At 39.1% G+C, this 23007-nt stretch overlaps 1 protein-coding gene across 5 annotated transcripts in view; it reads left to right on the top strand.

The window, feature by feature from the left end:
• Window positions 1–23007, top strand: part of LOC124554071 (zinc finger protein 836-like) — a 123526-nt gene that overhangs the window by 7690 nt on the left and 92829 nt on the right. For 2 of the 5 annotated variants that reach the window (XM_047128116.1, XM_047128115.1), the window contains exon 3: window positions 13519–13608. The exons of 2 other annotated variants lie outside the window; for them this stretch is intronic. In XM_047128116.1, coding sequence (XP_046984072.1) covers window positions 13519–13608 — 90 coding nt within the window. Of the gene's footprint in view, window positions 1–809; window positions 997–13518; window positions 13609–23007 lie in introns of all 5 variants that reach the window. One more of the 5 variants, XM_047128117.1, reaches the window with a different exon arrangement.

Genomic DNA, 23007 nt, shown 5'->3' with positions numbered 1-23007 from the left:
TGATATCAGTGACATAAAAAAAAGTCCGTGGAATATGCTAGGCAGAACGTATAGTGCTGCCTGTATTTGTTTATCAGGCTTAGAATACTAGTAGTTTTTGATATCTCTATGACTCTGCTGTTGGCATCAGGAAGAATGGTAAGGAATGTGTTGCCAGAACGCAGTTTACAAACAAGATACTGTAAGTAATGCAAACATCCACATCCCAAGGCATGGGCTAGCAAGAACAAGAAACTCTCACAAAGTGAATGACCTCAAAAGTTTTATTTATTATTCCGCCCCTGCTTCATCCACATCATTTTAAAATTTCAAAATAAAACTGTGTGATTGGCTAATAGAAAATCCATGTTACAATTAGTTGAGCTGGCCGTGGTAGTCTAGTGGTTCTAGGGACTCAGTCCGGAGCCGCGCAACTGCTACGGTCGCAGGTTCGAATCCTGCCTCGGGCATGGATGTGTGTGATGTCCTTAGGTTAGTTAGGTTTAAGTAGTTCTAAGTTCTAGGGGACTGATGACCATAGATGTTAAGTCCCATAGTGCTCAGAGCCATTTGAACCATTTTTTACAATTAGTTGTATGGTGTGGGTATTGTTGATTTCAATATTAAAGATTCTGGTTGTACCCACTGATTTCACTACACTATTGTTTTTTTATATAATGAAGCGCATTTCGTATAAAATAGTTACCGATAAGTAAATAAAGATGATGGGAATAGGAAATATGATACAAAGTAGCAGCATAGGAAAATGAAGTGCAAGATGCTAGTAAATTTTCAAATTTCTTGTCACTGATCATTTATATAACTTTCAGATCACTACAATTGAAATGCACCTTACTGACTGGCACTGAGAAGGCCACTCTGAAAAGAATGGGCCATTTATTCTTTGGAAGTGTCATACACTTAAAATATGTGATAATTTTTGTAATATATCTAAAATTGTCTTCTTAAAAGAACTCCTGGCAGATGTTTTAAATGGATGAGCAAGTGAACCAACAGGTAATTCTAGAATGTGTGTGACTGTATGAAATTAAGCAGTGTTATGCTATGACTCAATTTTGGTGAATGTAATATAGATTGGCTTGGTGCACTTGCCCATGCTAGAATACCCTCCACTAACCTCTTAATCTCTGGTGACTGTCACCTCCTACATCCATTTGAACTTGCTTCTTGTCTTCAAGCCATAGTATCTCTCTACACTTTTTACCCTCACATATCCCTCCATTACCAACTTGATTATCCCTAAAAGCCTCAGAATTTGTGCTATTAACAGGTTTCTTGTGTTAGTGAAATTGGTCCCTATGTTCCTCCCTCATTTTTTTTGTTTCGTTTACCCATCAAATCTTCAGCCTTCTTCTGTATCACATTTCAGATGCTTCCATTCTCATCTTGTCTGAATTGCCTATGATTTATGTTTGACTTCCATACAGGGCTCCACTGCAAATATCTTCAGAAAAGACTTCCTAACACTTAAATTTATATTAGATGTGAACAGTCCTCTTTATTAGGCACATGTTCATTGATATTGCTAGTCTTCACTTTATTTCTTTCATACTTTGGCCATCATCAGTTACTTTGATGCCCAAATAGCAAAAGTTGTCTACTACTTTTAGTGTCTCATTTTGTAGTCGAAACTCAACATTGCCTGATTTATTTCAGCTACATTCCATTGCTTTTATTGATGTTTGTCATACAATCTCCTTTAGTGATGATAACCAATTTTACTCTTCAGAGTTTTACCTCCCACACCTCCCTTCATTGACAGTTTCAAGATGCCTGTTCTGTTTGATAGAATTACATTGTCATTGGTAAACACACAGTTTGCTTTACTTTCTTCCAGATTTCCTTCATGTCTTCATCGTACAGAGTGCATATCAGATGTAGGCTACAAGCCTGTCTCATTTCCTACTCAATGCTTCCCTTTCATGTCTTTAAAGTCTTACAACTGGTGCCTGCTTTCTGTGAAAGTTGCAAGCAAACTTTTGCTTCCTGTCTATTTATTCTGCTGCTGCCCAAAGTCCAAAGGGTGCAGTCAACTCCACATTTTCAAAAGCACTTCAGTAAATCTGCAAAAGCTGTAAACACAATTTTGTTTTCATTTAACTCATCTTGTAAGGTAAGCCATAGTATCAGTATTGCCTTGTTAAATGTTTCTGGTACCGAAAGTGATCTTATGTAAGGTTAACCCTCTAAAAGCTTTTCCATTGTTGCAAGCATGTCATATTAATCTGATAGTATTCACACCTGTTAGCACCTGCCTTTCTTCAAATTTGAATTATTGCATTCTGGTTGATGTATGACTGTACATCAACTATTTCATATCTTGCACAAAAGTGGAATAATTTTGTCATGGATGGCTTTCCCATGTATCCCAATAATTCTGAGGGAATGTCATCAACTGCAATGGCCTTGGTACTACTTCGCTCCTTCAGTGCTGTACCAAATTCTGGTCATGTTATAATATCTCCAGTCTTGTCTGCAACTACTTCCTTTTCCCATTTTGGAGCAAGTTTGTTCCCCTTTGCCCTACAACCATTCTTGTTTAGCCATATTGCATCTTCTGTCAACATCATTCCAGTAATGTTTGTATTTACTTTTGTCTGCTTAAATAGCTACATGTTTGTATTTGCTCTTCGCATCAATTAAATTCAGTATATCTCACGAGTTGTGAAGGTATTCGTACTAGGCCTTACTTTTTACCTATGTTTCCTTCTGCCTTCACTGTTTTGTCTCAAAGCTGCCTATTCATTACCCAGTGTATACTTACCCTCTTTCACTTTTTGCCTAATGCTCATTTTCAAACCATCAATGAGTTTTGGTTCATTCAAGTTTATCCAAATGCCATGTACTTAAATTCTACCTTTACCATTTCTTCAACGTTACTCTGCAGTTGATAAAGACAATTCTAGCCAGAGTCCACATCCATCACTGGAAATGTTTTGTAGTTTAGAATCCTGTTTTGAAATCTTTGTTTTTAACATTACATAATCTGTTTGAAACCTTTTGGTTTCTCCATGTTATTCCACATACACAAGCTTCTTTCACGATACTTGAAAAGTGTTTGCAGTGACTAATTCATGCAATGTGCAAAATTGTACCAGGTGGCTTCCCCCTTTGTCATTTGTGCCATTGGAGATTCTCTTAACTATTTTGCATCCTGTTCCTACTACTGAATTTCATTACCTTCTAGAATTGGTTTTCATCTTCCTTAGATATTGAATAATTACTCATCAAACTTTTTCCTATTCCATTATTCTGCTGGTCTGGTTGCCATTTCTACCATTGTTGTATTTTCTTCATGCGTATTTCAGCTATGGTAATTCAGTGACATTGCTGTTTATAATAGCTTACTCATGTTCCTATTTTCTTGCTCACTACTAGGGCTCTCCCTGCATGATCCCTATTTGATTTTTTGTTGATAATCTTGTACTGATCTGACCAGAACTCCTGTCCTTTCTGCCATTGCACTTCAGTTCGTACTACAACTGAATGCAACCTATCCATTTTTGCTATTTAAAGTCTCTAACCTTCCTAGGCTGTTGTTGTTGTCGTCTTCAGTTCAGAGACTGGTTTCGTGCGTGTGTGTGTGTGTGTGGGGGGGGGGGGGGGGGAGAGGGGGTTTGAGGTTTGAGGTTTTCGGGCACTAAACAGCGTGGTCATCAGCGCCCAACTGGTTTCATGCCACTCTCCATACTTCCCTATCCTGTGCAAGTTTCTTCATCTCAAGGTATGTACTGCAGTCTACATCCTTCTGAATCTGCTTAGTGTATTCATCTCTTGGTCTCCCTCTTTGACTTTTACCCTCAACACTGCCCTCCTATACTAAATTGGGGATCCACTGATGCCTCTGAACATGTCCTACCAACCGATCGCTTCTTCTAGTCAAGTTGTGCCACAAATTCATCATCTCCCCGATTCTATTCAGTACCTCCTCATTAGTTACATGATCTACCCATCTAATCTTCAGCATTCTTCTTTAGCACCACATTTCAAAAGCTTCTTTCTCTTAAACACACACACACACACACACACACACACACACACACACACACACACACACACACGCAGAGAGCTAAGACCACACTGCCAAGCTGTGGTCTCAGCTCTCTGAGACTGCGATCATGCAAGGGTGCATGTGTGTACTGCTGACAAAGGCCTTAATGGCCGAAAGCCTTAATTGTGTGAATCATTTTTATTGTGCCTATTGCGACTCAGCATCTCCGCTATATGGTGAGTAGCATCTTTCCTTCTCTGGTATTGTTACATTCCATCCTGGGTTTTCCATTGTTTGATGTTTGCTTCTATTCTATTCTTGTTAAACTGTTAGTCGTCTGTGTCGTCCACTTCCATACAAGACTACACTCCATACAAATCCTTACAGAAAGACTTGCTGACACTTAAATCTATACTTGATGATGCTAACAAATTTGTCTTCTCGAGAAAAGCTTTACTTGCCATTGCCACCCTACATTTTATGATCCTGTCTACTTTGACCATCATCAGTTATTTTGCTCCCCAAATAGGAAAACTCATGTACTACTTTGTGTCTCATTTTCTAATCTAAATCCCTCAGCATCACTGATTTAACTCAACTACATTCCATTATCCTCATTTTGCTTTTGTTGATGTTCATCTTTTATTCTCCTTTCAAGACACTGTCTCTGACAAAATTACAATGTCATCGGCGAACCTCAAAGTTTTTATTTCTTCTCCATGGATTTTAATTTCTGCTTCAAATTTTTCTTTTGATTTCTGAACTGCTTGCTCAGTATACAGATTCAATACCACCAGGGATAGGCTACAACCCTGTCTCACTCCCTTCCCAACTGTCCTTTCCCTTTCATGCCCCTTGACTCTTATAACTGCCATCAGGTTACTGTACAAATTGTAAATAGCCTTTTGTTCCCTGGGTTTGACCTCTGCAACCTTCATAATTTGAGAGAGTATTAAAGTCAACATTATAAAAAGGTTTCCCTAAACCTACAAATGCTAGAAATATAAGTTTGCCTTTCCTTAATCTGTATTCTAAGACAAGTTGTAGGGTCAGTATTGCCTTACGTTTTCAAACATTTCTATGGAATCCAAATTGGTTTTTCCCAAGGTCAGCTTCTACCAGTTTTTCCATTCATCTGTAATGTATTCGTGTTAGTATTTTGCAGCCATGACTTACCAAACTGATAGTTTGATAATTTTCATGTCTAGTTTGGTAATTTTTACGTTTGTCAACACCTTCACCTATCTCCTACATCCTACTCACCACATGGTAGAGTTCTGTCAGGTCTGGCTCTTCGAAGGCTATCAGTAGTTCTAATGGAATGTTGTATACTTGCAGGGCCTTGTTTCGACTTGGGTCTTTCATGGCTTTGTCAAACTTGTCACACAGTATCATTTCTCCCATTTCATCTTCATCTACATCCTGCTCTATTTCCATATATTGCCCTCCAGTACATCGCCCTTCTGTAGACACTCTATATAATCCTTCCACATTTCTGCTTTCTCTTCTTTGCTTAGAACTGGTTTTCTGTGTGAGCTCTTGATATTCATCCAAGTGCTTCTCTTTTCTCTAAAGGTCTCTCTAATTTTCCTGTAGGCAGTAACTATCTTACCCTGTAGTGATATATACTTATCCTACTAAGGTATGTAATACTCCACACTCAGATAATTCTGTGATACTGTATTGGTACACATACAAACAGATGAAAACTGTTGTTATGTCTCAGATTTGAGGCTGTAACTCCTGGTTTCAGGATCAGTTACTTTAATTATTACCCTAACCAAGCATGCCTCCAGGGCTGCCAAGGGGATGTCACTTGTGTGTCCTAATAGATTTTCATCTTAGGTTTAGGATTTTAAGGTCAGCGACCAGCCAATAATTTTGTAAAGCAGTATGACACAGTTCTCCATAGAAGTAGAAACAAGAAATGTATTTGGCAGTTGGGTGATTTGTGAGTGCTGGTAAATATAAAAAAAATTTATTATACAGTTGTCTGTAGATGAGTGCACAGGATAACAATATAATAATCATAAAATTGGTGGTTCAGATAACACTGATTGCTATCAGTTCTTTTAGTTTTATTTACATTCCATATGTAAAACAAATGGTAATTTTAATTCATGCTGAACCATACTTTATTAAAAAGTTATTTTTAATTATAAGTTACATAAAATGCAAGTATTGTTGAAAAATTACAATTTGGTACAAAAATGGAGAGCATCAAATTGAAAATAAAGAAATCTCGCAGAAATGTATCAAAATTTTTGTTTTAATACGTCGAATGTTGAAAAAAAAATGTAATTTTTACTAAACTGTTACAATTCAGTATTTGTTAAATTTGCGAGTTGGTAGTAGACATGGAAGTTTCCAAAAATTAGTAGTTCTTACTAGAAGATTCGAACCAGCAGCTTTTTCATTAAGGTATTTTTGTGCTATAGTCTCAATTACCAGCAGTTGTGTTAATAATTAGGAAATATTTTGTAGTTGACAGCACTCAGAAATCTTCAATGTCAAATTTTTGTAGTTGTTTGGTAACTGCATAGTGCTGGTTTAGGGAATTGATGTTCCAGCACAACTCCAAATACTCTAAATCTGAAGGAAATTAAAGAGGATGATCTGAAAGATACCCTTTTCAGTCAAGTTCTTATTCTTGCAGGGGTGTGCCCATAATGGTTAAGGTGATAGCCCATAAAATGCAAGAAATCCAGGTTTAACTCATCAGTGCAGCCAAAATTAATTTTTCCATCTGCTGTTACATAGATGATTCTCTAATATTAGGCAGTCATTGGATCAAATTGTGAATGTTTCTGATCAGCTTAAATCATCTGGTATTCAAAATTGTGTTGGCTGACGGCATTGCAGCAGAATTGTGAGTGAATAGAGCAATTGATTTTTATTATCAATGACTGTAGGATCCATTTTTACTCTTGCAGAGGAACTGTTTTCTTTCCAAAATCATATAGGAGAACAAAATTATCTGCTGTTCAGGCCTTTCACTCCAAACATGTTTCCTGTGCCTCTTCTTACAAACTGAAATGACCTGTGCATTTTTATGTTCCCATGAAAAGCCACTGTTCCATAAAGTTAACACTTCAATTGCCAGAGGTTGTTCTGCAAAATCCACTTGTTTTATTTAATCTGATGGCTGCCACTTCAGGTCTAGTGGTCTACTGTGTAGAAAAAGTTTGGTTTTTCCTTCTCCCTCCTGTCCACACCTTAGTCAATTATGTATCTGTCATTTTAGTATCCATGCTGCAGCCAAAAATGTGAAATGCATTTTTATGCTCTTTAGTGGAGAAACTTTGTAAGGCAAAGCATTGTAATTGACTTTTGTGTTACTGTCTTCTGTTTTGCTACCATGTGCATCATTGTCAACTTGGCTTTGTAGAGTTGTCTTTGATCCATTTTCTAACATTTTTGTTCAGAAGTTCTGGGGTTTTCATTTTTTGTTTCATGTTTTGCAAGATATGATCTTGCTTATAAATTAATGGAAGGCTTCTTATATAGGCTGTCCTGGTGGTTCTCATATGTTCAACTTCTGGTTGACCATGGCGATTCAGGGGATTTAGCTTCATTTGTATTTGCTGTACAGATCTCTCCTGTCATGTAACTATGTAATGTAGTTAACATTTGCAGGTCCTCACTGTATTCCAGAACATTCCCCATGCTGGGTGTATTGGCTGTTACATCATGTTTGATCACCTTACCATGTTTGTTAGGCAGAAGTATGTTCCTATCTTTCAGAATTTGTTTTTAACAGTAGCAATCTGTGATGCTTCAGTAGTCCAGTGCTCATGTTCCAATATCTGTATTTAGAGAATTTATTATTTTGGGCATGTCTATTGCTAACAGAATAAATATTTCCCTGTTGTGTGTGTTTTCTAAACAGTTACACAGGCTAATTTTTGGAAAACATGTTTTGTAGATTTTCACAGGAATTTTTGTTCACAGCTGTGCTAATGTCACAGGATGTGATTTTGAGATGAATGAGTTCAGATTGTCCTCTGGAAATTTAGATCTTTTTTCCATGGATTCTCAAAATCTCTTCAAGGAAGTGGATGGACAGCTCCTGATAAAATGGCATGGCTCATGTTGCTTATATTTGCTCAACCTCATGTCATGTTGTACTTTATTGATGTAATTTTCCTCTCATCTTTCTCCCCATCTGAATGCATGCGTCTTCAGTTATGTAGCTGACAAGTGTGTGTGTGTGTGTGTGTGTGTGTGTGTGTGTGTGTGTGTGTGTGTGTGTGTGTGTGTATATATATATATATATATATATATATATACTTAAAAACAAAGATGATGTGACTTACCAAATCACTCCTTACCCTCTCCCTTAAAACCCACATCCTTTCGTCTTTCCCTCTCCTTCCCTCTTTCCGGATGAGGCAACAGTTTGTTGTGAAAGCTTGAATTTTGTGTGTATGTTTGTGTTCGTTTGTGTGTCTGTCGACCTGCCAGCACTTTCATTTGGTAAGTCACATCATCTTTGTTTTTAAGTATATTTTTCCTTCGTGGAATGTTTCCTTATATATATATATATATATATATATATATATATATATATATATATATATATATATACACATACTTACTGTCTCTGCAGTATGATGGAGAAATTGTATACAATATTTACCAGAGTATATCTTAAACATTAATCTACTATGATGGGTGGATGTTGGAACTCGAAATGGTTTTTTTTCCACATCACATTTGACACTTTAAAATTACTTTTTTCCTCTCATTTGATACTTATCTGCATGCAGATTTCAAATTTCAGTAACATGCAATGAGATAAATGCAGATTTATCTCATTGTACAGTACTGATTTTTCAAGATAATAAATGTATTACTGCCTGTGTTCTGTGGTGCATCTTTCTAATGGGTCCTCTGTATGAATATCAGATTTTGTAGCTAATCATTTCTAGTTTTCCTTCCAGTATTGTGTGTATAATGCCACTGTTAGTTAATGAAACTCTCGATCTGGTCTTGAGTGGTTACACTCTTTTCTAAGAGTAAGAGGATTGCTTCTTGAATGGGTGTGAGGCTACAAATTCAAGTGTTTTGGGTTCAGTCCCAAGCATCATCTGTCACTTTTTCACATGCAAATTGTCTGTGTGGAAAATGACAGTTTCCATTCCAGTGTGAAGCTCTTGGTCCTCATGTAACTTACTATGTCAGTGAGTTCAGAAGTAGGAGGAAGCCAGTGGCATACCACATCCACTAAGTCAATGCCTAATAGAGCAGTAAAATGTTAATAACTAACTCCAGGTTGTTTAAACCTTTACTTTTACTTTGGGTTTGCATTTGTTTTTGTGACATTTGACATGTATTTTCCTCAGTACCAAAATTAGGTGACGCTCACTTAGATCTGCATTTACCTGCTTATTGTCTTTACAGGTGGTTTTCTAACCTAAGAAATGCATTCTGCATGTAACCTGCTACTTGTTTAGTTCCTTCGTGACCATAGTGCCCTCATGAGCTTTGCGGAGGTACCCTATCATCTTCCACTGAATAACACAGGTCAGAAAATAGGGAGCCTTCACTGTGGCACAGGCAGAGGAAAGAGAGAGAAGTTCCAACTTAGTGTCAAACCCAAGTGATCATAAATAGTGATTGACACAGGAATATAAACATTGCTTTCAGTAAAGAAAAGAATTATAGCTTGTGAGTGGAGTTCTACGAACTGGACATGAAATTTTGTGGTGCAACAAAATTGCTTCATAGGTAGGGATTTGGTGATTAGCCAACCAAACTCACAGGAACATAATTTAGTTGCAGATGATAATCTATCAGTACGTAGAAAGATATAGAGGATCATATATAAACTAGAAATGTAGAAAAATTAGGTAATAGTGAAAAGACATAAACTGTTATGAGATCTAATTTTGTTAGGCTCATTATTACTTGAAACATGTAGCTGAATAAAAGTACTCACTGATGATGGCAGAAAAATGCTGAAACATTTTTGGGAATTTATAAACAAAAAGTTGGCATAACAGGTGGATCATAAATTCCAGCAATTGTAGTATACAATACTCAAACTCACCATTGGAATACCACATCTCAGATGGAACCTTGGCGAACGCAAGATGTGGACATGCGTCTTATGCCCTGTACTTCTATACTCAACATATTATTTTATTTTTCTAATCTTGTTACATAAATAACTCAGAGTTGCTAGTATCATTTGTTGGAAAGATGATGTAGGGATATGCATCAACTTCTCCACAGTGGTGTCACCACATTTCTTCATAGTGGTGTGTATCACTACACAAGGCTGCTGTGTGTCTGAGTCTCACTCTTCTGACACTGAATTCACAGTGAAGAGCAACCCCTCACTGCTTGGATGGATGCTGCAGTGAGGCATTCTTGAGGTCCAAATAAGCGAGTTGCATTGGTTTGGATGTCCAATCAACAGTAATCTGCTCATCATGCAGCCAGTACCCTCCCTTTCCTTTTGATTCAAGACAAACCAGCAAGGTCAAGAACACTGGAAAGCTTATGGGCCTGTGGCATCTTGATGGGAACCAGGGGCCTCTGTCATTTCTTAGTCCTAGCCATGGAGACCTGGTAAGTGCAGGTACTTTAGATGGACATACGTTACCTTCAAATGGCTTTTGTGTGCCCCCATTAATAACCTAGTTCCTCAAGTCAACAACTCCTGTGGACAGGTTTATTAGCTAAACTTCACAAACTGTGGTCCACATACTGCACTAGTTTATGGTACGAAGTAGATATTTCTAACATGTCTCTGGACCAGATTGTTGGCAGCCAATGGGAGGATATTACATCATAGACAATGCACAGCTGTTAACCAGCTCAGTCCTGCCATTAATATACAAACTAATCATTTTGTGGATGGCCTTTACTTCACAGCATGCTTTTGATACATGTTGGCAATTCTGCTAATGTAATATAATCATATATGTGTCTATACAGAATACATGTGCCACTTTGATTTTGAAATTTTATTAATTTTATCTGATATACAATCCTGGTTTTGGTGAGTGGTATTGTCTGCATAGTTGTATCTTCATGTTCTTCTGCTGCTTACAAGAGGTTCTTGTATTGGGGTGTAGGGCAGTGTCCACTGCCTCTCTTCAAATACTATTAACAGCTTTCTCTCAGAGATGGATCTATGTTGTGACAGACTGATATATAGCCTTCTCTGAGGTTTAGGTTAGGCTTCAAACTGACACTTTTCCCTTATTTCCTGTTTTTGTCCACAGTCCTGCTAGATACAAATCAATATTGGAAAGAAAAGTGCAAAAATAATTGATGAAAACCCAGTGTTATATTGTTACTTTTTTTTGTTTGGCCACTGCAAACAGGCTTTTTCCCTGAAAATTGACTTTGATCCCACTCTAACATCTGATATGTCAAGGTAGTTGTTAGATTAAACACTGTTTGTCTTTCCATTAAATTAAAAATATGTCATTGGCTACACAAATCGGCTGTTCAGCCATCGTAACTTCCCATTACAGGCTGCAACAGGTGTTACCAATATACACTTAGGGGTTGGAGAGGGGATGGCCCATGAAAAAGTTGTACCAACTTATCTTGGATTGTCATATTTTCCTCCAGGGTTGCAGATGCATAACTTCATTTCCTGTCTGAGGTGTTTTTTAACTTTATAAATAAAAAGAACTTACGTGGCTTCCATGTGCAAAATAGTAGTGAGATGCATTGAACTAGCTTGCTGCATCAGTGTTTCCACATTCACACTGGGCAAAAACAAAGTGCCATCTTCAAACGTGAAGCTGTCAAGACATGTACTTGACGCAGTCATCTACATTGTGCCATGACTCACTCCACACTACTGTCAACAGTAGTTTCCTTATTTTAGTGGTTTGTGACATTATTCCATGGTGTCAAAAGACCCCTGTGTCATAATCATAATGTGTCATATGAACCAAATTACGTTTCATGTAATTGAATGTTCTGCTTTCAGCCGATTCTAATGGATACATTCAAATGCCCAAATGATATTTGGAGTTCCTCATAAATGGCCAGTTCTGTTTTCATGCAGATTCTATTTATAATATATTGATTGAAATAGGCTGAAAGGGGGCTGGAAGGACTGGAACCACCCAAAAATAAAATTAACTTAAATTCCAGAATAAAAATCACGAAATGCTATTGTGATGTGTCAAGTGATTCAATGTGAATTCCATTTTAACAAGTCATAGTTCTGACTTCCAATAAATATTAGTAATATCAGGTCCAATGTCTAAAAAGGAAACAAAAAGTGAATATTAGCATTATACAGTAAGAGCTTACACAGTAAAAAAAAGTTAAATAGCAGGGTAGAGGAATAGAATTTAAAGCTAATCAAATACTATAACGGAAAGCTTAGGTTACATAAAACTAACTTTTGTTTTGTAAAATTTTATGTTTCACTTTATAAAGGAGTTAGCATCTGAACCAGTATTTAACATGTAATAAGAGAGCTTGCAGTTGATCTTGGACTTATGAAAAGAGTGGAGAGCTCAATAAAATTGTATTACAAGCTTGAAGCCATTGACCACATCACACTTCACCAAGCATTTTGCAGACAATTGGCCAGTTTCTCCTGCTCCTGCACGCTTCAAACACGAAAGGTTCTCTATTTGGCTTCATTCATACAGCACACAGTTCAGTTTAGTAATGTTACTGGAGTTTCTCAGTCATGCAATTGCAGATATCGTAATAGTAATTGATGTTGGCACCTACATAAATACTGTGAGTAATCAACATCTTCCATTCATTAGCAAATACAGTGCATTCCTGTGCAGATAAATTTATTCAATTCCTCACAATAATGAATAAATGATGCAGTAAAACAGTAGAAATTCTAAGGTTTGTCATAGTATAATTTGCTTAATGATACGCAGAAATGTCTGCCTGCTTACGCAAATCCTTACGTGCTCAGTGCCTTGTGTCAATGCTGGTGACTGGGACCATCTCTGGCAGAGTTGCCTCAAATCAAATTACAACGGTGGCACACTATTTAAATGTTCAAATAATGCATGAAATGGGATGACAGTGGTACTGGTGAAAAGGAGAAATTTACCATGATATTTTACATGGCGTGTGTAATTTTTTCCATGAAATGAAATGGTATTACATTAGTGCAATTTTCTTTATGAGCCAACTATCCACAATAACATGTCTCCCTTGCAAAATGAGCAAAATTTTAGTTTAGAAAAATAACATTGTGTGTGTGTGTGTGTGTGTGTGTGTGTGTGTGTGTGTGTGTGTGTGTGTGTGTGTGTGTAATAGCAGTAGCTGCTTGGCAAGGATGGAATAATTTCTGTTTGGTTGATGTCTGATGTGTCTATCTCCAAATTAGAGTCTTGGTTTCAAATGTATGGACTAATTGGAATGAAAGTAAATCTAATTTAATGTGACACATTTTCTGGTTACCAAATGCCAGTAAGTGAATACATGTGACCAATAGCTTTTTAGCCCCACATGATGTGTAACCACCAATCAATTGCAAGGGACAGAAGCTGTGAATATGCCATTTTTTCTTTTTTCAGTTTCTTGAAGATCCGCTGAAGATTGTAACACCTAGTCTTCATATAAAGCAAGACCTAGAACTGAAACAGGAGGATGGCATTGAACATGATGTAAGTTTTCACATCGGTGATGCATTGTGCATGAAGTACTGTATGGATATCATGAAATGCATTGGGTGCAGTAAATTTCAGTGATCATAAATGATGAAACATTAAAACCTAGTATATTAGCACTCCTCCAGAATGTTCATAGAATTTCAATTGACTGTAGGTATATTGTTCGGTTGTGTGTAATGGTATTTGAATGAAACTTGTAGGAAACATAACTTTACTAACTGTAACCCATGGTAATTTTATTTTACATATAAATAATGAATGCCTCAAATTCGTTCTTGGAACAAATGTACCAAAGATGACTTCCTTGCAGCAGCTGTCAATTTATTTGTCTCTGTCAGAGTTCTATAATAGAAAAGATGTAAGAGGTAAAGCAATCAACTGTAAGCAGTATGTTATCAGATAAGTATTGTATTTGTCATACTATTTCTTTTCGCTGAAGTATTTAATGAAAAACAAACTGCATTACTGGAATTGTTTGCTCTGTGTAAAGACAATGGGTTTATCCAGTATGCATGGCATAAATTTACAGTGTAATGGAACATTGCGTATCCCAAACTGCTTGCAAAGAGAAAACATTGTGATAGCAAGAATTTTTGTGAACAGCATTAAATTTAGTACAATTTTTGTGAACAGCATTAAATTTAGTACAATTTTTGTGAACAGCATTAAATTTAGTACAATTTTTGTGAACAGCATTAAATTTAGTACAATTTTTGTGAACAGCATTAAATTTAGTACATTATGGTGATAGTCTGTGAAATTCCATATTAGTTTAACTATCACCATAGTGTACTAAGTTTAATGCTGATGGTTTGTCAGGTCTCCAGCCACATGGTAGCATTGATATCACATGATGTTTCAGGCAGTGTCATATTACCCATCTTCTGGCATAGTGTCAAGATTTGTGGGGAGCATGCTATTTATATGTGCCATCACCCCCCTCTACTAGACCTCGGGTGGCTGCAGTGGTGGGGATGGTGGCCACATTCGGTTCTCGGTGTAAGAATTATGTCTGTGTCCACAGCAGAGGGCGTTGACGGTCATGCCCCCGATGGATTGCCGCTATCGCAGGGTTCCATGCTGCGCTCAGTTGGTATCCATCATATCTGTTGATGAGATTGTGATGAATCCTTATTTCTGTGGATTGTTTGATAATGCTTTCCCAGAAGCCAGATGCTCAGCACAGTACTTTCGTGTTTTCAAAGTTGAAGGTGTGTTCATTTGTGCTGTGTTCTGCAGTGGCTGATTTTTCTGTGTGGTCTAGTTGCACACATCTGATATGATCTCCGCAGCATTTAGATGTACAGTGCTGTGTTAGCCCAATGTATTGTTTTCCGCATTCACATGGTATGCTATATATACACCTGGTGTGTTAAGGTTCAGCGGATCTTTGGTAGAACCTAGGAGCTCCCTGGTCTTTGATGGTAGTTGGAGAGTGGTTTTGATATTGTATTTGCCCAGAAGTTGTACAATTTTGACCGGGAGCAGAACCGTGTATGGAAGGAATGCAAGACGTTCATCTCCTTCTCCATCATCTTTCTCTGGGGTTCTCTCTGCTTCCTTCTTTTAAGCGCCCTGTTGATCTGCGTTTCACTGTAGCCATTTTGGTGGAAGACTTCCCTCGGGTGTTAATGCTCGGATGACAGGCTGTCTTTGTCACAAATGGCATGCACCCTATGTACCAGGATGGTCAGTACTGTTTGTCTCTGTGCTGGATGGTGGCAGCTTGTTGTATGAAGGTATAGATCTGAGTGTCTTCTTCCTATGTACTGCATGGCCTAGTGAACCATCTGCCTTCCTCTTAATTAAAATATCAAGGATGGGGAGCCAGCCATTTTCCTCCATTTTCATTGTAAATTTGATGTTCGGATGGATGTTGTTGAGGTATTCCAGAAAATCATCTAGCACCTGTTTGCCATGTCCGCATATGACAGAAGTGTTATTGACATAGTGGAAGAAGTGCTTTGGTTTCTGTCTGGAAGTTTGAAGGGCCACCTCCTCAAAATGTTCCATGTAGAGGTTTGCAATCACAGGAGCCTGTGGGGAGCCCATGGCCACGCCATAGATCTGTTCGAAGAATTCCCCGTGGCACTGAAAGTAGGTGGTTGTTAGTGCATGTTTGAAGAGCCTGGCTGTTTGTGTTTCAAAGTGCTGGGCTAAAAGTGCCAAGGAGTATTGAAAGGGCACTTTTGTGAAAAGCAATGTCACGTTGAAGCTCATAAGTAGGTCTTCCATTTGTAGTCACATGTCCCTGAGTATTTTTACGAATTTGGCCGAGTTTCTCACATGGTGGCTGCAGGCCCCCACAAGGGGTTTGAGCAGTGTTTCTAGGCATTTAGCAAGTCTGTAACAGTGAGAGTTGATGGAGTCTACAATTGGTCTAGAGGTACCCCTTCCTTATGGATCTTGGGGAGTCCATAGAGGCTTGGTGTTGCTGGTGCTCTGGGGTACAGGTGCTTCTTCATTCGTTCAGGTAAGTCAGATTTCTTCAGCAGAGCTATCATCTTTCTACTTAACGTTGCGGTTGGATCCTTCTTCAGCCTCTTGTAGGCCTCATCTTGTAGCAGCAGGTTTTCTGCTGGTACTCAGAAGTGCTTAATAGCATTGTAGCATTCCCTTTGTCTGCTAGTAGGATTGTTATATCATGGTAATCTCTAAGGGACCAAAGAGCTGCTCGTCCTTCCGCAGATATGTTATTTTTAGGCAATTGAAATCTGTCAATTATTCTGGAAGTTTCCCATGTGACTTCCTCTTCCTTGGGAAGCCCTAGTACTGCTTCTTCCACGCCACTGATGATGTCTCATTTCGAGTTTGTTCTGGGGATGGGGGCAAAATTCAGTCCTTTCTTTAGGACTGCGATCGTGGCAGCATCTAGTTCTTTTCGAGTCAAATTGACCATGGCTCTGGTGTCATTCATCTCCTTTTTTGTCAAAAACATTGCAAGATGTCAATGCTACCACCCGGCTGGAGACCCGAGAAACCTTCATCAACAGTTTACGCCGGGAAAGCCTACAGTTAAATTTGATGCTATTTACAAAAATTTGTAATACTTAGTAGAAATCTGTTTTGTAATGGTATCCAGCTCTGTGGACTAAGATCAGTTGTGGTGAGTATTAGAATTTTTACTGGGTAGGCGTGATTGGAAAATGAAAAAGAACAGAACTCACACATTTCAGATGTGCGATTAGAGAATGCTGCTGAAAATTAAGTGAACTTACAAGGAATATGGAGTCCTCAGCAGAACAGTCGAGGAAAGAAATGTACGGAAAATGCTGACAAAAAGAAGGGGCAGGATGATAGGATAAGTGTTCAGACATGAGGTAGTGAACTAGTCAGATGTGTTTCTTTCTCACTTGGGGAAAAATGCTACTATTACACACATCATATAGGAACTTTAAATGGAGTGTAGTTAATCTTGTTATGTAGTCAATTGTGGAACCTCATCAAGCACTGGCAACTCTAAACTAGTAGATAAAGAAGTGCCTTTTTGATGCAAAATAATTTTGGCAACAAAATAGGAGGCATTAGAGCTAATATAGATGCTTCCTGGCAATTGTTCTCTCCAAACACCACCTTCAAATAGAATAGGAAATAGTAAAGTAACGGATGTAGTGGTATCAGAAGTACCCTCTGGCATGCACCATTAGGTGACTAGTCTAGTGTAGATGTAGGTGTACAAAGAATCAGATATTAATAGGCAGGGATATGGACTATAATCACACATTTATTAAGAGACACATTTGGGAGAGATTATGAGAGAATAAGAAACCCATTTCTTAAAGATCACAGTACTCGCAGACAATGATTGCACAGCACTGCGAGTGTGTTGAAAAACATCGTTGTCGTTGTCCAAGTGCATTCAACATAATACTTGAGAAATTAACAGTGATAAATTGAATGGGAGAATCTGTGCTTGGCACAGTCATGGCAAATTCCAGAGCTAAGAAGGTTGTCTGTAGCATGTATGAAAGTTGGTCTGTAGAGCATTATCCGAGGAAACATATATGGTGGTTCTTCCTTCTGGAGTAATGCAGTGTGTGCCACTTCATACTGAATTTCACGTTTGCCACCATTGAGAACTGTTGACACAAGAGTGCAAGCAACAGCTGAATGTAAAGCACTATAGCATTAGTACATCAGTAACTTTTAAATTGTGAAAATGATTGTGTAAAATCACAATCTCCAGTGAAATTAAAACTGAGGCATGTGATGTATAATCTCCTCACAATTACTTTGGGATTGACACTACAGCAGGAACACATGGAGATGCAAAACGAAGTTGCTGCATTCTTCCCTGACTGTTTGCATGATCTGACATTTCATTGAACACACTCAAATTTGCATACTAATCAGTGTACAAACGTGGAAGTGGGATCAATAGATTCTGGAAGAGTTTCACTACATTCTCATTTTAGATGTGTTTGTGGCAGTAAATTTTTAATTTTATATGCACAATATTTTCGAAAATGCATTGTTCAATGTTCCTGAAAATTTGACTTACAGGGAAATTTTGTTACTGAGTTTAAATGACCAAATTGTGTTAACAAAATATTTAGAATATATCTTACTTTCAACAGCTCCAAATTCTGTCAGACATGTATAACATAAGATTAATTTAAATTAAACATTGTGTGTGAGGCTCTGCTCATGTGATACGGTATCAGTCATCCGTTTTGTTGAGAGAAACACAGCACAGCATTTACGGCTAACATGACATTACATTTTCTGATCAAACATTACAAATCTTTGTAGCAAGGAAGTTACCCATTTTGGTAGAGGTATGGAAATATAAGTATGAAAGTAAGAAAAGTAGTGATAACATCATTCACTACCTTCCAATTGCAACTATTATGATGGAAACAATGAAGATTTTGTTAGTGTCATTAGTGCTGAATTCCTGAGGTGCACTTCATTTGATTGTAGTTGCCAATAACAGCCTTCTTAGTAACAATTAAAATTTATGAAAATACAGTCTGCTCTGCACGTAAATATACCACACATTCCCTGGTAATTTTCCTAACAGCTTCATTACTGAGTTCCCCAACTGTGGACAGTGTACCTTTTTTACTTGTTTCGTCACTGTTTTGCAACATAATTGTCAATTTAGGTCCATATCAATTCTGTTGGGTTGACGTGCCAGTGAGAACTTGTCAGCCTAATTATTTTATGCCTGTATGTTTTTGTCAACCTGTCAGTTTTTGTATGTGGACAACTGTGGTTTATGGAGAGGTATTGGATTTATATGCTCCATCTTTTTAAATGTTTCACTTACTTCCACTTACAGATGCTGAAGCCAATAATTTCCTCCTTTTATTTTAGTATAAGGTTCTTGTCAACAACAGAACATTTGGGAGCATTATCAACAACAGATGTTGATGATGTAGGCAGATTATGCACAAACCATTTATCTCAACTGATTTTTGTTTTATATAGCAATGCCTTGAACAAGAGTGATATCGATATATCCACTGAATAACATTTGCTGAAGTGGCTTTTAACATTCTTAAGCACTGCACACTCCAGAACTGATAACAGTAATGACAGGTAAAATTTCAATCCTATAAGTGTACAAAATGAACACAAACAGAAACTCGTAGTGCAGTGAGCGATTCCATAGGACAGCAAGCTGCCTAGAACTGAACTGTACTACACTTGCATAGTATATTGGCAGTGTGGTGAAGGTCTATCCCTTGGGATAGACTGAATGTATGCTCTGCAGTCTTTGAATGTGTCCACACTATTTCATATCTAGCTGCCAGTCCTAAAGTAATTCTGTATAAATTTAAATTAAATTACCCAATTGCTTTCTAGAACCAGGTCCTTGATTGTGAGACAGGCAGGCAATGCAAAACAAAATTTGCAGGCTGAAAATCTAGGACATTATCTTGGGTCCAGTGCAAGACACCACTGAAGATTGGAGAGGAGAAGTCAAAAGAACACATCGTCCAGTAATGCGTGTCAAATGCCTGAACTCATTTGAGCTAAAGCTGTGAGTGTGACAACAAGATAATAGGTTAAATGCGGGCAACAATAGGCAGGTGAAGGCTGATGACGAGTGATAAATGGTGTGTGGATGGGAGAAGCATAACACCGCAACTCGAGGCAAATTTCTAGGTCGCCAGATGATGGTCAGTCAGTAAGTGCTGTGCTGTGAAGTATACAGTGTAGGAGAGAGCTGTCAGTGTCTCTGCAAAGAGCACAGTGAAATGTACCACAAGGTGGAATCTTGGGAATGTGAGTTAGAAAAGCTGATCAGCAAATTGTCTTTGTATGGACAGATTTGCACAAGCTGTATTAATTCGAATATTCTTTGTTATTTTCTTGAAGGTCGGTTGGGAGTATTTTGCCACAGAGATTGTATCAGTGAGGATCCCAGACTAAGTTTGGGGTGGGATGATCTGGAGAATATTTCCAGCATTCACATCACTAATATTGCATGTAGAATGAGGAAAGTCACTGGCTAATTGAAATAATCATAGATCGTGAATTTTCTAGAGATCAGCAGTATATTAGTAACCAGCTGAGTTCGTGGTATTGCCAGGGTAGGTATATATTCCAATCTTTTAGTCCATCTTCTCCTACCACAATCATTCCATCCCCTCCTTTGTCACTCTTCTGTCTCCTCCTCACCCACCAAATTCCCATCTTCTCACCCACTCTCTCTGCCTGTCTCGTCCTTGCCCTTTCTCTCTGCCCCTCAACTTTTCCTCAAGGTGTGCAGTCCACCTATGAGCTCCCTTGCAGGCAGAATGACATACCTGTCTACTTAGTGTCATGTTGCCATAGTACTTCCACTACCACTTTCAAAAATAATGTATTAGTCAGCAATGTGAAACACATACCAAGCAGCAGTAGGAATGAACTATTTCTTATGACTAGACACAGCCATGTTCCAGTTAAAGTTGTGCTCAATGCTATGGGGTGGTCGAAACTTGTTAACAAAATTAAATTTTTTTGTTGATGAGAAAGCAATGACATTGCCGAGGCAGAGGATGAAAGGATACACACAACAAATTTTGAATGTCCAATTTTCTGTTTGCAAGTTGCGGCAAGAAGTATGTAATACTGAGATGAGTAGAATTGTAATATCTATGCCAGAGGAAAAGCAGCAACATGTACACAGTATATATGCCCGGGAAATGTGATTAATGTGTTGTATGGCAGAAATTGTGTGAGCTTATGAACAATGCAAAAAAGTACCAACTTTGCTAGAGGTTAACAGCTTATGGTGAAGAGAAATGGACTGCATAGCTAGCAAACAGCCCGTCAAGGGGATAGGAAAACAGACTGAGGCTGCTGTTATTTAAAGTGCTGGGTATCCCACCCAAAAACCATTTGTCATGGTGGCATTTGTTCCGCATATATCGACAAATTTGAATCTCTCTATAAGATCACACCTCGTTTAGTAGAACAGATGAGGTTTGTGGTTTAGATCCTACTACACAATGAATTTTCCTTCTCTTTTCCTCTACACTTCCAGTACGGTCAGACTGGATGACAGCTGATAACGATCTTCAGTGCATGTCGTGATAGGAAAATCACTAAGATACTTTTGTTGCACCATGAACGTTATATGTACAGCTTGCTACTGGTGCATTTAATTTGCAATAAATTTAAGAAACAACTTACTAGGGACATTATGCGTCATTCGTTTTTTATATTAATTTTACAGCCATTAACCAGTATAAGATTTAAATTCAGCTTTCTTAACCCTTATTTTCAGTCTTAAGCCAACACATGCTGTCTTCAACAAATATCCCTCTGCGGGTCCGCGGTAAGAATAGGCCTGTGGTATTCCTGCCTGTCGTAAGAGGTGACTAAAAGGAGTTTCATCCGTTTCAGCCTTCAATGTGATGGTCGCCATTGGTGTTTGACCTCCATTTTTAAAATTCTACAGAAGTACGAGCCTCTTGGGGAAGGACACATTACGTGGTGTATCACCGGTCCTCAGTGCACTAAGACCTTGACACTCATCATCGTAACGGCGTCGTAACTGCACCCACTGTTCATCAATTTGGGCCTGAACACCTGATGGGTTGCACAGGTTACGCCCGTAGTGCATCCCCATCTGCGCCTTTGATCATAATGGACTTTCCATGGCACCCGAAATCCAGCACGGTAGTCAGCCCATTGTGGTGGGGTAGTCATGTACCCTCTAGGTTGTAGCCCCCCTAACAACACAGGGATCGTACTGCCGATACCTGAACTGCACCCTCCCCACATAAGCCAAGGAGTAGATGCCCGTCTACCTGGGGCATCAGGACTTCCAGCAATGGTCATCCTGCCAGGCACCGAGCGAGGTGGCGCAGTGGTTAGCACACTGGACTCGCATTCGGGAGGATGACGGTTCAATCCCGTCTCCGGCCATCCTGATTTAGGTTTTCCGTGATTTCCCTAAATCGCTTCAGGCAAATGCCGGAATGGTTCCTTTGAAAGGGCACGGCTGATTTCCTTCCCCATCCTTCCCTCCCCCGAGCTTAAGCTCCGTCTCTAATGACCTCGTTGTCGACGGGACGTTAAACACTAATCTCCTCCTCCTCCTTCATCCTGCCAGGTGGCCCTTGCTGAGGCTGGGTGGCGCCTGTGGGGATAGCCCCTGGTCAGAGTGGGTGGTATTGGGGTGGACGTTTTGCAGATGAAACGTCAACATGCATCAGGTCGCTCTGCGGTCGCGTCTTGTAAGAAGAAAGGTTCTGTCTCCATCTCTGGTTCTGGTCCTTCTGCCTTTCCCCCTTGGCCACTTCCTAGGAGGAAGGACAGGCCCGCCAGCTTGGGGCGAAATACTTCCCCCACTGTTTACTCTGTTCTCGGACCGATGGAGGGACGTTCGCCACCTCCAAGCCCATGTTCTTTGTACAGCTTATCAAGGATATCTTCAGAGAAATCTAGGCTCTTAGTAAAATGCGTTCGGGGTCCATTCTCATTAAGACCACCTCCACTACACAGTCGGCGGCGCTCCAAGCATGCCAGTGACTAGGGTACATCCCAGTGTCCATGGTCCCACATCTGATACTCAATAGGACGCAAGGGGTTATTTTACATCGGGACCTCCTGCTGCAATCTGATGAGGAGCTCAGGGCCAACCTGGTGCGCCATGGCGTGCATTTCGTCCGGCAAGTCCAGTGCAGCCCCGAAGATCGTGGCGTCGACACTGGGGCCTTTATCCTTGCCTTCGAGGGTGATGTTCTCCTGGAGAAGGTAAAGGTGATGTGCTACCAGTGCGACGTGCGACCTTACGTCCCACCTCCTATGCGATGCTTTTGATGTTTGCACTTCAGGCGTATGTCGTCACGGTGCGAAGCTGAACCCCTTTGTGGCGATTGTGGACGTCCTCTTCATGAGGGACATACATGCACCCCATCACCTTGGTGCGTCAATTGTTCTGGCCTCCAC

The sequence above is a fragment of the Schistocerca americana genome, chromosome 11 (assembly GCF_021461395.2).
Source record: "Schistocerca americana isolate TAMUIC-IGC-003095 chromosome 11, iqSchAmer2.1, whole genome shotgun sequence".
Taxonomy (NCBI): domain Eukaryota; kingdom Metazoa; phylum Arthropoda; class Insecta; order Orthoptera; family Acrididae; genus Schistocerca; species Schistocerca americana.
Note: the sequence above shows the minus strand (reverse complement) of the source record. Positions and strands in the feature narration are given on the sequence as shown.